The sequence below is a fragment of the Anarhichas minor genome, unplaced genomic scaffold (assembly GCF_050575085.1).
Source record: "Anarhichas minor isolate MPS153535 unplaced genomic scaffold, ASM5057508v1 ptg000094l, whole genome shotgun sequence".
NCBI classification, from domain to species: Eukaryota; Metazoa; Chordata; class Actinopteri; order Perciformes; family Anarhichadidae; genus Anarhichas; species Anarhichas minor.
In genome coordinates, this window is record NW_027466540.1 from 203,327 (window position 1) to 219,664 (window position 16,338).

At 40.8% G+C, this 16,338-nt stretch overlaps 1 protein-coding gene across 1 annotated transcript in view; it reads right to left on the reverse strand.

The window, feature by feature from the left end:
* enpp2l (ectonucleotide pyrophosphatase/phosphodiesterase 2-like) overlaps nucleotides 1–16,338 on the reverse strand; it is a 35,385-nt gene that overhangs the window by 2,794 nt on the left and 16,253 nt on the right. The window contains exons 20-24 of the mRNA XM_076082395.1: nucleotides 16,141–16,280; nucleotides 15,414–15,555; nucleotides 14,610–14,687; nucleotides 13,520–13,652; nucleotides 12,304–12,457 (exon numbers count right to left, since the gene is read on the reverse strand). Coding sequence (XP_075938510.1) covers nucleotides 12,304–12,457; nucleotides 13,520–13,652; nucleotides 14,610–14,687; nucleotides 15,414–15,555; nucleotides 16,141–16,280 — 647 coding nt within the window. The remainder of the gene's footprint in view (nucleotides 1–12,303; nucleotides 12,458–13,519; nucleotides 13,653–14,609; nucleotides 14,688–15,413; nucleotides 15,556–16,140; nucleotides 16,281–16,338) is intronic.

Genomic DNA, 16,338 nt, shown 5'->3' on the forward strand with positions numbered 1-16,338 from the left:
AACAGTTCTTAGGGAAATATCACTTTCGTCTTTATCTGCTGTAAAATATTCCATTTGGATCTTTTATGACAAAAAAACAATGAAGCTGGAAACATGTTGCACATGTGGTGCTTTTGGTATATTATTACGCTGCATGATTGGTCTTGACATGAAAATTGCCTCCATACCTCAATACGCCTCTTTTAATTCTGACCATCTGCAGCAGCCGTGCTGAAGTGCTCTATAGAGTAAATATTGATTTGGTGATGAACAAAAGGAGGAATTTCCAGTTCTGAGAACCACTTTATCCGTGTGGTGAATGTATTTGTGTATCAGCTCTCTCAGTAAAGCTCCTCACATCAAGAGCCTCAAACAAAGTCTCACATGAAGGCAAAATACGAAGGAACTGCAATAAGTCGTAGACTTTAAAGTAAACCTCCAGAGAGTATGTGGTTCAACACATTCGCACTGGCAGGAAGACATGACATTTGTTTAGGATGTTAAAAACAAAGCTGTTGTGTGCAGCACAAACTCCCACGTCTCTCTCCGGGGCTGCAGACCTGATTGGAGAGTAATCAGCGGTATATGGGACACACCTGGACACACCTGGACCCCGTGTGCACAGAAGAGAGGCAGCAGTGCTTTGGTGGCAGATCTCCTCCCCACACACCGCTGTGCGTTGTCTTTTTGCTTCTTTTCTTTTGTTATTACAGCACAACACCCACGCAGCACATTTGACCTGATCCACTCCATCCACTACTGACCTTACAGATTCCTCACAACTATTTATTTGCCTCGTTTTGATCATTTGTTTTGTTATGGATACCCATGTGTCTCCTGTTTTTGTCCAGTATAAGAGCTGGGCATTGACACTGCAGTGTGAAGCATTATCATCATCTTATATGTGAACAAACCCCTCTGTGTGAACCTTCAGACCACAGAGAGGAATGAAAGAGTGAAGTTTGGTGAATGTAAGAGCTGCTGAAGTGGAGATTTATCATCAGAGTCTGAGAACAAACTCATTTAGAGGAAACGTCCTTTAAAGAGACGTTTAGTTACATTACAGACATTTAGAGACTCTACAGGTGAATACATGAACTCATAGATATCACCATGAAACTTCACCACTTCATCACTCACATTAAGAGACTCTACAGGTGAAAATAAAAACACCTACATGTGTATTTTGGATATTTTCTTTCCACTATATGAAAGAAGACGTGTTACAGAAGCAGAATATTAACCAGTGAATGAAAATAACAAAGTATTTGCCTTTGTGGTGTCTCGCCTTAAAAACAAGTTGTGAACTTTACGGTTACGCCCAGAAACCGTAAATGTTACATCGAGAGGAGCAAGGAGCAGGAAATCTGAAAACAGCTTCAATGTAATGTTGTGGTGTTGAGTTTCAATTTGAATTGAATTGTGTCGTAGGCAAACAGTAAAAGGCTTCATCTCTTAAATAATACAGAAAGGGAACGTTCAGGTAAAAGCCTTTGCTTCCAATTACTGCTTTTACGTCAAAGCACCAGTAATAGCGGATGCAGAATGCTGGGAGTGTTCCCTCACTGTGATGGAGGATCCATCTAGACTTTCAGGTTGACTACTATCATCATCTTACCGACCACACAACGCAAAGATACAAAATGACTTCAATGGAAACAGAAAGTCTGCACTTTGAAAGCTGAGAAGAGAAAGAGCGCAAAAAAAATCAATTGATAGAATGCAATGTAGTCAAAAGGTAGCTGTAGAACGCATGAACACAATAAATGTGTCTGCACCTCTAAAGCTCTCCAGAGACGAGACATTCGTTTTTGTTTGTTTTTTTGAAGGTGGGGGATTTTAAGCTTTTGTTCGAGGGCACCGGTAGAGAAAAGACTGAAAAGACATGTTTAAACTCTCCTCTTTATCCTCTTTATCCTCTTTATCCCACATTCAGCAGCTCAATGGGCTCAGCAATGGAGAAACGACCTCTGTGATGCTGCTGAAAGCACTCGTCCGCCCACTGACGACTTCACCCTGATTGTTTCCAGGATGACAAAGAAGATCTTGAGATAATGAGGTGGCGTGAGAGCAAACAGAGACAAACAACTGGGCCGAAACCAGATAACTTCAGTGGGGCGTTTCATCGAGGAGAAGGAAAACGAGTGAATGCTGCTCTATTCAGACTCTTTGTACGTCACAGACTTTGAGCTGCTTTAACTCTGACGTGCGACTCCTGGCTACAAAGAGTTCGGTCGTCAAATTCACAAACGTAACGTGAGGCATGAAATAAGCTTCATGTTCTGTCTTGACACACCTCGGCTTCCATGGTTAGCAGTGTATAGCGATGGATAGCGATTGCTAATTAGCACTAAACACAAAGTACAGCTGAGGCCGATGGGAATGTCATTATTTTTGCAGGACAACTGGAAAGACAAGAATTTATCAAACTTAAGTATTTCACCATCTTTTTCTAAACCTAACTTAGTTGTTTCCTGTGAAGACAGAAGTTTATTTTGAAAAGATTGTACGCATGTAACAAGCAGAATTTGACACGTGTTGCTGACTTTCATGGGAAAACGCACAAAAATGAAGTAAGTTTTTCGTAAGACATCATACGAAACGTTGTGTGACTTGAGTAGTTCCATTTCATGCTACTTTATTACATCTCAGAGGTGAATATTGTACTTTGTTCTACATTTGTCTGTAGTTTCTTTTCACATGACAGTCTTTCATCCGCTTCCTGTTCAGGTAAAACCACGACTCTCCAGATGTGTTGATGTTGAATGTTTGTGATGAACTGAAGGATGAAGTGTTTCCTTTATGTGTTGAGGAAATCCTCTTTCTTCTTCAGATAAATAAACCTTTTAAAAAGCCTCTTGGATCAGCTGGAAAATTCATCGTCACAGAGCTGAAAACACTTTTTAGAGGTACGTGTTTCTCACAGGACAGAGACGCTACGAACATCTGCTGATCTTATAGAATATGATGCTGTAGATTAAACTAGTTCAACACATGCAAGCAGCAGTAATATTAATCCAGAATCACCAAATATAACAGTACAACTCTGACAGGGAACATTTTTACTGCACTATAAATACTTTTACTTGTCATACTTGTAAATTGAGTTGATAAGCTACTTTTACTTTAACATGGCTTTGAATGCAGTACTTGTGCTTGTAGTAGAGAGTTTTCACAGCATGGTATTAGTACTTTTACTACAATATTTGTTGGTGGACATAAGTGAGGGACCGACTAACTGACTGTCGGATAACCTTTCTGTAACCTGAAGCTGAAATCTGAAATGCCAAAAAAGTACTACTTAAGGTCAAAAGAATTTTGATATTTGATCATTTTGATTTATTTCATTCATAATTAAAATAGCTTATTTATTTATTTACTTTCCAGGACTTTCTACACCTTGCATGACTAAATGTGGCAAAAATATGTTTTTAAAGTTTTTTTTATGGTTAAATAAATAATGAATAAATAAATACATTTTTAAAGTATTATAACAAATACATATTACCATACATATAATCAATTTAAGATCTCTAGATTGAGAAATGAGCACATTTGTGTGTCTCATCTGATCAATAATGTCCTGTTATCTTTCTTCTTTCTTCTGTGTTTTTGTACATTTGTTTGTTTGTTTTAACTACATTTGATTTGTCCAGTTGTAAACTGTATTTCATCTTTTTCCATACAATATACAAAATAAATTGTGAAATTTCATAAACCAGGAAGTTATTAACAAATATTCTATTATAATTTTTAATATTTCAATCACTTTCCTTCGTGATGGAAAACTTTCATGACATGTTTTGCATTTCTTTTTGTTTTTCTTTAGATTTGGTGATTCACCTTTACACACACGGTAAACTGTCTGCACGTCACCGGGAGTGGAAAAAAACAAAGAGCTGGCAGCATTTCATGTGTGTGAGGCGGGCGGGCAGACGGCTTTGATAAGTCTCGTGTGACCGCTTCAGTTTGAGCTGTGTGCGTCCAGCTGCTCTGCAGAAGAAGAAACGAGGGTCATCATGTCGTCCTTTTACACTCATGTCTGGAACAGCTGATATGAAACGATTCTGCTCAGCTGTTGCTTGTTTGTTGCTGATTGATCCTGCAGACGTCTCACTGCTCAACAATGATTCATGAGGAGGTATTTGAAGAAGAAAAATTACTTTTCATATTGTTTTTATGTCATAAAACGTTTTTGAAGGTTACAAGTGGATGACTTCAGACTTCCTGGCAACACGTTCACTTCCCAACTAAAGCGGCTTCCAGTTCCGAGGAACGCCGCAGGAAAACACTTGTGTGACACGTTCATTGTCGAGAGGAGGATTGTTGTTGTCGGGGAGTTGAGGGAGAGTTTAGCAATTCAGCCCATTTAGGGACGAATGTGACGTCCCTGAGACGTCAAACAGCCCGATTAAATGTGAGCTCTGCTCTCCAGTGACTTCTCTCTCTCACTTCCTTCAGATGCATCCTTTAGAGTTCCTTCTGTGAGGTAATAAAGGGGCCGGTATCTCTTGACACAAACCTTTCTGTCAGCTTTAATCTTTAATCTTTCTCACCATTTTCACAAGTACTTCAATTCAGAAATATCCCTGGACCCACACAGTGTGTGTTTTATTATCTACACACGTGTTACCTGTCTACAGTTGTCCTATGATGTAACGAGTGCAGCACTCACACATGTGAGGTGCTTGTACTTCATGTTACTTCATACTGTAGTTGTTGTATTTGTTACTGCACTACTGACAGCTTTAGTTGATTTTCAGATTAGGATTTTAAACATGTGATTTATTTTATGAAGTATAATGTCAAAGATTAAACTCTCCATCAGTATTTAAAACAATGAGGAAAAAGCTCCACCGTGACCAACTACAAGCAGTAAAATGTGATTTACACTTTAATGCTACAGTAACAATAATCCAACTAAATTATTCATAAAAGTGTCATAATCACAGAGGTCCGTTTGTTCTGCTTCATGAATCCTTTTACTTTTTAAACTTTATGTATATTTTACTAATACTAATACTAACTTGTAGTGAAGTATTTCCACAGTGTGGTATTAGTACCTGTACTGAAAATCATACCGTACAACCAAACTGAGCTTCATTCATTCATTCACTGCTTCATTAATTCATTCATTGCTTCATTCATTCATTCATTGCTTCATTCATTGCTTCATTCATTGCTTCATTGCTTCATTCATTGCTTCATTGCTTCATTCATTCATTCATTCATTGCTTCATTCATTCATTGCTTCATTCATTGCTTCATTCATTCATTGCTTCATTCATTGCTTCATTGCTTCATTCATTCATTCATTGCTTCATTCATTCATTGCTTCATTGCTTCATTCATTGCTTCATTGCTTCATTCATTGCTTCATTGCTTCATTGCTTCATAGTCACTTTACGCACTGACCTGCTGCAGTTTGTCAGCAATCCAATCCTGCAGTTTAAGAATGACTTGAGGCAGAGGTCGGCTGCTCTGAACTCTGTGCCATTAACCTTCTGGCTGGGGCGCTCGTGTTGAGGGTACCCCAAAATCAAATGCGGAAAATAGCATGATTATTAGCCAGTAGTGTGGACACGGCCACTTTTTTTTTTGGATGAAATAGCAACGTGTGGACAACAACATCATATAAGTCACTTATTATAAACTCCAAAGACAACTATAGGCTACTCATATAAGTATAACAATATCGTGGCATAAAAGCACCAAATCCGGGCCAGAAATCGGCGCTATGAGTACAGTAAATCAATGTTTGTACCCTCATGCTAACAGCTACCCAGTCATACAAAGCATTTATTAGCATTAGCACACGTGGCGGAACACGTAACTAACTTCTGTTTTACGATCCGTAGAAGCACTAAACCGTTGTGTGTGATCAAACGTACCTTCATGCTGAACTTCGCCGACAAAAATCGTGGTTATGCGCCCATGTTTTCTCAAAATATGGATAATAACGTCGCGGAATTTCCGTTCCAAAGCTGTAGTCATTGCTGCCAACTGCATACTGTTGACTTCCGACTTGTTTCCAGAATAAGAGCGGTCAAGGGGGCTTGGGCGAGTGGTCAGACTGCCCGCGACCGGAAATTTCCGCCGGGGTACACGCCTCACTTCTGGCAACTTTATTCTATGAAATCTTTTGACGATCACCACCAAATTTGGCATGAGTCTTCCTAAGACGATGACGTGTCTAAAGAGGGGTTGTTTTTGGAAATCGACCGAGGATAGGCTGAGATCCAGCCACACACACACACATGAAATGAGAAAATCCTACAGATGACAGCCAAAACTGGCTCTGATGATGTTATGAATATGAATATGATTCCTATTATCTGTATTTGGATGTATTGAATCATATGAGTGATAAAGAAAGTGAAATATATAGTTATATAGTGTATAAAAGTACAATGTAAGAGCTGCAACAGCTGGTTCGAAAATGATGACCTCGCCTGACCCCTTTGTAATAAAAACCTCTTATTATTCACTTTATTCCACTCTAACCATTTTGTAATAACTACTGATCAGTTATGCTATGACTTGGGGAAGTTTTTAGGGATCATACTGCATTATTTCAATAACTTTTTATCACTGAAAGTGCATTTTTTCCAGGCGGAGCTGAATGTTTTCAATTTCAGCTGTGTAATCTCTTATTTTTCTATATTAACCAGTAACATATACAAAATCTATATGTATATCAACACATCTCACAAGTGTTACCAGTATTCTAGCATCAAAATTATTAAAATAGACCTTGTAGTTTGGGTAGTGTACTCAAAGGAGTAGGAGTATGCAATTTCCGAGCAGGGGGCTAAAAACAGGCCTAGTAGTTAAAAGGTTAAACCTGTTCAACCTACGATGCCCTCAGGTGGCAGCGCAGTGGAGTGATACATCTACAGGTCAAAGCAGCTTTTATATAATAAGCTTTTCATTTTAAAGACCAACTCATCACTTAACAAGAAAAATGACTGTACAGCAACATTATGCCAAGTTCCTTTGAATCACCTCCACCTGTGTGATTCATGAAGAAATGTCAACTTCCAGTTTAGGAAACCTGAGCTAGTTGCAATAGTCAGACACTTAAAGACATTAATCTGCCACAGAAACAGACTCTGACTCATGCACTTTGATTTATGGCTGCACTCAGGCATGCAACATACAGCAAGGGTGAAACAAGGTGACAAAGATACGAACGCGCTGGTCTCCCCCTCACAAAGGCACCAATTTATGCATGAAACTATCCATCTATATTTTAGAATAAGAATAACACGAATATATGTACTTATTATCTTTATTAACTATTCTTGTCACTTAAATATGTGTGATTGCACTCTGGCAATCTTCACTACAACCCCTGTGGTGTCGAAGACGGACACAGTCCTGCTGCTGGGGACTGAAGTAGCATTCGAACTGTCGCCTTTGGTAAAGTTCTAACACCTTCTGTATTACATCGTAGGAACACTGAACAAACACTTTCCCAGAAGCCAACAGGTCACAAATACAACGCGTGCATTCTGAGGAGTTTCGCCTAAGTTAGTTCCTACTAGGCTACATGCCGACGTAAAGGTCAATTGCTTCTGTAATTGTTGTCTTCCTCGCCCTGACGGCATCGATTGTGTGTAAGCTTGTTAGATGTGTTTCCGATCACATGGCCTAGAGGAGTAACAGCGACACCCCGCCCTCGTCTAAAAATAATCAACTCTCTCTTTTGTTGTCGTAGCTGAGCGGGAAATGAGGCAGATGGGTCTTCCAGTTGCACCGTTTCATTCGCGCTCACCGTAGTGTGAGTGACTCGCTCTGTGCGTTAACCTCAGCACGTCTGGCGGAAACACCTGTGACATCAAAAAAGAACCTCACCGGATCTGCACGAATCACACAGACTCTGTGACCTTCTTTAGATTCGAAAAAGGCCAAATGGTTGCCAGGTTTACATTCATCGCCTGAGGACTGGGAGGTGTTTTGTATTCCAGACAGAAAATGGAATCCAGTGAGTCACGCTTGAAGCTCTGTGTTTACGTGAGACAGGTCGCAGCCTGCTGATGTTTTGGCAACTGTGAAGAGATTCCCTTCAGTGCTGTACCCAAGACTACAGGAGAAGAGGAAACTCCTGTCAACAAAGCCAGCAGTCTGCTGGATTCCATGTTTTGGAAACTGCTGGTTGTCCCAGATAGCCTACAATATCCGGTACAAGTTTGTGATGAAAATGCAAGAAATGTTTATTTGGCAACTGTTGTGAAGGACTAGTTTATGCGAAGCGTTAACACCAATGTGTTCGTGGTTTAACTTTGGAGATGGAGTGAGGAGGTGATAGCATGAAGACTGGAGGCAGTGTAAACCCGCGAGCATGTCTAACGTAAATAGTTATTGTAATTTCCCATAAAAACACATTTGTACAACAAGATCATTTGATTAATAATAAGTGAATTAGCGAGCTTAAGAGGTACTGGGAGCCATATTGGTTTTTAACTTTGGAAAGAGCAATGCTAAATGTTGCCCCCTGCTTCCAGTCTTTATGCTAAGCTAGGCTAATCGCTCTGGGCTCCAGACATGAGAGCGGTATTGACCTTTTAGTCAAGTGTCAAGCAAAGTCTTCTCAACTAGAGATGAATGTCCAAGAGAAGAACGAAGTTACATATTTGTTTCGACAGCATTTAAATAATTATTTTTATTTCAATGTGAAGCAAATCAGATCATAACCTCAGTAAACTTAAACCATCTGCATCGTGCATTACATGCACCTAACAGCTGCTGGATTGGTTTTTCTGTTCGTCTTAAATGTTTCCATGAACTAAGCTGCTTATTCCAAGGTTCTGTGGTTTCCACTTTGCCAAAACTGAAGCTCTATAAATCTGTCTGGTTTGAGCTGCGGGCAGACTGAAGTATGGGACGCAAACCAGGCAGAAACACACACCACATGACAGGGGTTACTGTATTTAAGACTCCTCTTGTGTTCGCAACACCTCAGAATGAAGCCGGAGAGGATGTGGGAAGGTTGACGACCACATTGCATCAATATTTGAGATACATTCAGGCAGAGACGAGTGGATCATGGGAGCAGACCTGTCGCTGGAGCTACCAGTCTTTTACTGGGACAAACAAATCATAATAAGCATGTCAATTCTTGGCTTTGGCCAAAATGTGTTTTTGTGAAGTCACAGTGACGTTTGACCCCCAAAATCTGATCAGTTCAACCTTGAGTCCATATATGAGTTCGTGCCAAATTTGAAGAAATTCCCTCCAGACGTTTATGAGATATAACGATCACGAGCAGGAAACAGACGGACAGACAGACAGAGACGGAATACCCAAAAACAAATCGTCTTCCGCTACGGCGGACATATTTGTTCAGGGTGTTGCTGTTGATCACAAGGAAGATGATTATGGAGGGAAAGGTTAAGAAGTGTATATTTGATGGAAAGTACAACACTGCTACTTGACTGGTACTACAGTTACCGATACTGATTAAGGAAACAACTCCTCCATGATCTCAGCTGAACTAAGGGTTCATCTGGCAGGGCAGGAAATATCCTTACAGTTCTTTCTTCTAATGCTTACATTGTGTTATGCTTAATTTAAAGGACAGATGTGAATATTAACATTACAGATGTTACCACAAATGTCCCATTAATTTATCCTCGCCCATCCATTACAGTCATTTAGCAGACACTTTTATCCAAAGCGACTTACAATTAAGATTCTATCACATTTCTACACCGTAGGCACAACTACAGGAGCACTTCTTTTGGGGGTTATGTGTCTTGCTCAAGGACACATCAACATGAGACTAGCAGAGCCAGAGCCAGGGATCGAACCGCCAACCTTCTGATCGAAGGACAGCCCTGCTATCCACTTAGCCACAGTCACCCCATCCATCTTTGGGCGAACAAAGCATGGACTCTGACTGTGACCCGGTGCATTTAACCTTTTGGCTTCTTTCAGCCACGACGACGATCTTTTCCCAAACCGTATCCAAGATGTGACGAATGTTTTTAGTTGCCTAAAACCTAAAACGTCACCATAACTGTGGCAGATCAGTGAAAACACTGACATGAACCACTTCCAGACAATCCTGCAAATATAGGTTCCATCAGAAAGGACTCATGTGGGTTGATTCAGAAGGCAGAGACATAAATATCTTGTTGAATATCTTCATTAATAACACACTAATCCTGACGCTGGCTTATAGATCTGTAAAGTAAAATAAATCCCATATGTGATGTAAAGATCTGCCCATTTTCAGCTTTTCGTTGGAGTCACACTGAGTTCAATCTCCGGTGTGATTTTGTTGTAAACACTCGGTTTATAGCGGGACACTTGGAGCGAGTCAAACTCTGAGGTGAGCCTGAAATCCTCCAGAGCTCAAGACTCCAACAGTACTGCACAGTTTGTACTCAAAAGGGAGTGTGTGTTTGGGCTTCTCTTCAGCATGAAGTGACTGATAATCGTACACGCTAAAAAGAAACCAGCAGAGAAACACGTATTTACAAGGCTTTTTAAGGGCCTGTAGGGAGCAGGGACGACAGTATTGTGATTAAATGAATCCTTAACGTCTGTTCCAACCAATTCACCAGTAAGACCTCCTCTTTGTGTGTGACTCAAAGAGGAGGAAATATCTGATGCACGTTCTCTGCAAAGTCAATTTCATGGCCAGAACTGTTTCCAGAATAAACCCAGACGGACTCGTCACGTTCCACTTTCTGTTTATGGCAAGGTGAAAACATGAGCGGGGAAGCCTGCGGTGTGTGTTTGAGCTGTTTGTTACCAGGCGTTCACAGAGGAGTTATTCTCAGCCCAACATAGGGAAACATCTGAGCACAAATACAGCTGGAACTGAAGAAAGGGAGAGTTTGAAAACCATCAGTGAATGCATCCACTGACAAATATCGTCCTACCAAAACATAACGCTGATTTATTCGTGAAATGAGTCAAAGACATTTCAGGAATGTTTTACAAAGAAAAAGAACAATTCCAGAGAATTGTTGTCCAGTGGTAAGCACGCTGGTGAATAATGTCATGCTTCAATTTGACGTTCATTTTTTAGGTCTTAGTTTCAACAGATTATTTGTCTGTGAGTCACTGCAAGAATTTACTACAACTGTTCCTACGGTGACACATCTGTACCCGCTATGACTCGCGATTTTACAATAACCAACATGCCGCCAACATAAACATGACTCCGCTAAAACTGATGTCCACATGTTTATAGGCGTGCAGTCAGAAACACGAACATGGCACATGGGACTGAGAAAAGTCCCACAAATCAAATCAAATTTCTTATACAATTTCCACAAATGATGGCGCTCCTCAGCTTCCAGATCAGTTTGTAGAACTGCTTGTAGCCTCACAATGATCTTTACAGAAGAACGGTGGTCAGAGAGGTGTCGGCTCTAAACACAGGAAATCTACTGAAACACAACAGACCACTGAGTTCAATCATTTGCTTCTGACCGCCTGAAAATGAAATAACACGATGAATTTCCAGTTCAACTGGGAAAACCCCCACGTTTCATCAGAGGTCAGGGTGGAGATCAGTGGTGGAAGAAGAGCTCTGATCCTTTGTTTAAAGGGGATCTTTGGCAGTTTGTGTGACTGATGGGGACCAGAGTGTTCAGTACTGATGGAGAAATCTGCAGCCGGCAGAAACGTGCACTGACAGGCTCAGATTGTTATTATAAGTGAGAACATTATGGAAAGAACCCGAAAGATAAATACTATTTGTTCTTTACATTTGAACTTGATCCTGTCTCTGTTATTGTGTCCCAGTCAGAGAAGGAGAAGTCTCCTTCAGGCGGCCATCATATTCTCACCCACATTGTCGAATATCTTTTAAAACATCTTTACAATAACACAAAGCTCCGCTCTCTGAACTCCAACACAACAAACAATCGGATTTGATGACGTGAGCAGATTTGTGCCACATAGAACATTAAGATTTAGTTATTTTTTGCATCAAATTAAGACGACCACTCGTGTTTCCACCGCTGTCTTCCAGCAACACGTCAGCAAAACTCTTTCCATAATGATCAATCAACTAATTGACATTTGGCTCGTTTCCTGTTTAATACTTTTGTCTGTAAAATCTTGATTTGTAAAGTGAGTAGCTGCAGCTTTCATATGATGGCATGCAGCAAACAGTGCCAGCGTCTCAAATGTATGAAATGTAAAATGTGATACTAGTACCTTTGTTTTGTACTTGGTTACAGTACTGGAGTAAAAGTAATGGGTTACTTTAAAGGAGTGACAGAGAGGAGACTGTGTCTATTCTAACAGCTGCAGTGACCGCTGGGGCAGCGGCGCCCCCTGCTGGACAGCGTCTGGACTCACATTGCACGCCTCAGAGTTGTCCCGTCTATGCGCCAGCAGGAAGGAAAAGACCTGGAGCTCTCCGTCACACTCCTCCACCGTCTGGTTCAGCTCCTGGCAGCTCGTCACCACCGTGTAGAAGTGGCTGGGGACGGGAGGGCCGTCGGCCGAGAGCCTGGATGGAGGAAAGAGGTCGGATACATGAACTCCAGCTTTTTAGTTTGTTTGATTGATTCTAGAGAGAAATGTACATGAATCCACTTTCATGTTTTAGACAGTAATGCAACATGTGCCTGATAGCCTGTTAGCCTGTTAGCTCAGCTGCTAATCTGCACCCAGAGTCCCAACACATAAGATTAATAAGAGCCAAGATACGTTTTTCAATAGTAATAATAATAATAGTGACAATAACAATAAAAGAAAACAACAATACTTTGATCATACGATCTTCAGAAGCTGTTTAATGAAACTACAAACAAGTTAGGCAGAAAGTTGAAGAAGCTACAGCAGTGCATTGACGCCACCGCGACGTAAAACATGTGCAATAACAAAGAGATTTACTTTTAACAATATCGTTGTTTTTTATTGTAACAAGATATATTTCATGGTATTATATAATATATTTGTTGTTATTACTAGATTTGTAATTATTCAGTTTTAACATTGAAGACAACATGTGATATATACTGTCCTTCTATATCACAAAACCTTCTCCTTATGTAATCACAAATGTCTCTCGCTGTAACATGAACAGTTGGTTTCTTACTTAAATGACATCGTGAAAACATGATCATCATGTAACTCATATGTCTAAGTTATGAGTTTATTAATGCCTGTGATGAGAAACGGAGAACAAATCATCCTTTTTAACCATAAACTATGAGACCAGATTTCATCGTTGCACTTTTTACTGAACGCATTTGTTATAACTTGTTGTTTTTAGTGTCTTTGTTTCTGTCCTTTGTGCAGTAAAACTCCCCCATGTTTCTGTTTTCTTGTGTTTCTCATGCTGCACCAGAATTGCTCTCCAGGGAACAAGAACGTTTTATTGAATTTGATTGAATCCATCTGAGTGGAACTTGTGAAGCATTTATTGTTAAACTAGTTTTCACAAGATCAACGACGAGCCTTCAAGGTCAACTTTACTTTAAGTTTGAAATGGAAACGTTGTGTCGCAGCTTCTCTACAGTGTATTCATGACATTTCCATCTCATCGTGTGATAATACGAAGTCTTACTCTTTTATCTTCTCGGTGGTGTCTCGGAGGCCGTCGTGGTTGTAATCAAAGATCGGTCCGGCGACGACGTTGACGCCGTTGTTTTCCTCTGCGTAGCGTCTCAGCAGCGTCCCCTGCAGGAAGCTCCACAGCCCTGCGGACAGAAGGAAAAGGATCTCATGCTGCAGAGCAATCTGTGAGTTTCCTTCCTAAACCTATCAACCCCACAAACATCTGGTATTAAGACATCTGGATCCAACCACATGTTAATGGTGTGAATGGATGCAGGATGCAAACAAACTGAAAGAAACTTTAGTTTCTCTGAACATTTAAGAAATGTGTTCAACCATAACATAGAATTCATAGAATCAATGGGCTGATTGTCCTCGTTCAATGATATACAAAGAAAATACTGTTTATTAACACAAACTGCTGTTTCAGATGTTTTTTCACTTTTAAATAGAAAACAACCAGGATGGAAAATAATAGCAGGTCCATTATTTGGCCTAAACTAAACGTTCAGCGTTCGACTAAACGTTCAGCGTTCAGCTAAACGTTCAGTGTTCAGCTAAACGTTCAGCGTTCAACTAAACGTTCAGCATTCGGCTAAACGTTCAGCGTTCAGCTAAACGTTCAGCGTTCAGCTAAACGTTCAGCGTTCAACTAAACGTTCAGCATTCGGCTAAACGTTCAGCGTTCAACTAAACGTTCAGCGTTCAGCTAAACATTCAGCGTTCAACTAAACATTCAGCGTTGTGTTTCCTCCTGATGTAACCAATCGATCCCCAGTTTTAAATAAAGAAAAGCAGCACATTCTCCAGACACAGTCTGTTCACAGAGCCGACGACAGCGACGAGATATTCGTGTGTCTGCATGAGACGGCGGCTCAGAGAGAGAGAGTGTTTCGTCCTGATAAGTCCTCTCTGTCTGCAGAAACAATGGGTGTCAGGCCGTCCTCGCTCAGACCCGACATCACCACATTTCTGTGTCTTTGTTTCGTGTGACACAGACTGAACTCCGCTGATGTGCAGGAAGAGATGAGGGACACGTGAATCTGATCATCACAGGCAGCTGAACGAGGCCGAAATAAGAGATGAAGCGCGAGACTCACTCTTGAAGGCCGGGTACATGGGGACGATGTTGGTGATGAGCGAGGCGTCGTATCTGGACTCTGCAGACGAAGCCAGCTCTGTCAACGACATCACACACAAACAAACTCTCGTTACACGTCGAAACGAGATCGCATCAAATGCCTTCATCATAGAAACATCACGCGTAGAGTAATATCAGACCTGGTTCACCGTAGAACCTGGAGATCTCATTTATCAATCATCGCATTATTATTTCATAATCACTGTACAGCCTGATCTAGTGAGACATTTGCACATATGTTTTCAAAAGAAGATGAAGATGTTCACTGGAAAAAGGAGAGTTGAATAAAACCTCAACCTGACAACCAAACCAACTTATTCCCAATAAAACTGCAGTAAGACATAAATAAATATGTTGAATCAGTTCTGTTTGATCAATTCTTCAAACAAAAGTGCAGCAGATATATGAATGTGTAATACATGTCGTGAACATATTTGTTTCTCTACAGATTAGAATTGATTGAGTGACAAAGAGGTTGAGTGATGTACACGGCCGACCTCGATCAATATTCTTAGTCAACTAATCAATAATTAATAATAACTAATTAGTCGATTTAATCGACCTGTAAAACACAAAGAATCACTCAAAAGCAACACTTTAAATCTTGTGTTTACCAGAAAAGTTTTTGGGGAAATAAGTCATCCAGCATGAAAACAAGAAAAACCTAAATAAATCTTCCCGTTGTCACGTGTCTGTGTGGAATCAGCTCTGAGAGACGGTGTATCCGCTGCAGTGTTTGTGCGCCGTACAGCTGCAGGTGTACCTGGAGGGAAGAGGAAGCCCGAGGTGAGGTGGTTGTTCTGGCTGTAGGTGGTGCAGCTCTGACTGTGATCAGCTGACACTCTGGAGTCGACTCGGACGCACTGAACGCCGGGGGACACCTCCGGAACGGGAGTCATGTCCTCCTGAGAGACGGAGAGAGGAGGAGAAACATATTTTACATATTTAGCTTTCATATTTAGTCTTATTTATTTAAATCTTCCTGTGCAAGAAGGTTGGATAAAGACACATCATGTCAAATGCAATCTGCAGACGAGAACTTGTATAAGAAAAAAATAATCAGTGAGAGGGTGAAAAGGACGGTGTGGTGTTCATGCGTGACGGCGTGTATTCATGCAGCATGTGTGAGTCCAGGTGTGAGCAGCTGCACCTTGTAAACCTGCAGCATGTTCCTGTAAAGGTGTCAGAGACACAGAGTCTGTTTCCTCATGTTGTTGCACACGTTTGTGTTTGTGTTTGTGTCACGGCAGAAACCTGACGCCCAGTTTAAACGCTTTAAAAGAGGTCAGAGGAACAAATCGCTGTTTTTTAGAGGGAAAGAACCTTACTTTCACAATAAATAAATCAATGAACGGATCATAAATCGATTGAAGGAAGCTAGGAAATTGTTTGCTTTGGAATGGAATTTGCAGTAAAATAAAGTGTGTTTAACTGTAAAAAAACAAAAACATTTCAGTAAAGTTTGTAGAAGCATGAAACACAAACTGTACCTGTCGTGGCAGCGTGAACGCTGTCCACAGAGGCATGGCCAGCTCTCTGCTGTAGCCGCTGATGAACTCCACGTGATGAAGCAAACTGTACTGAGTGTCAAACATCACGGCTGGACGACCAAACGGGAGGTGGGTGCTGTCTGCACACACACACACACACACACACACACACAGTCAGTTTCAGAAAAGAGGCCAAAA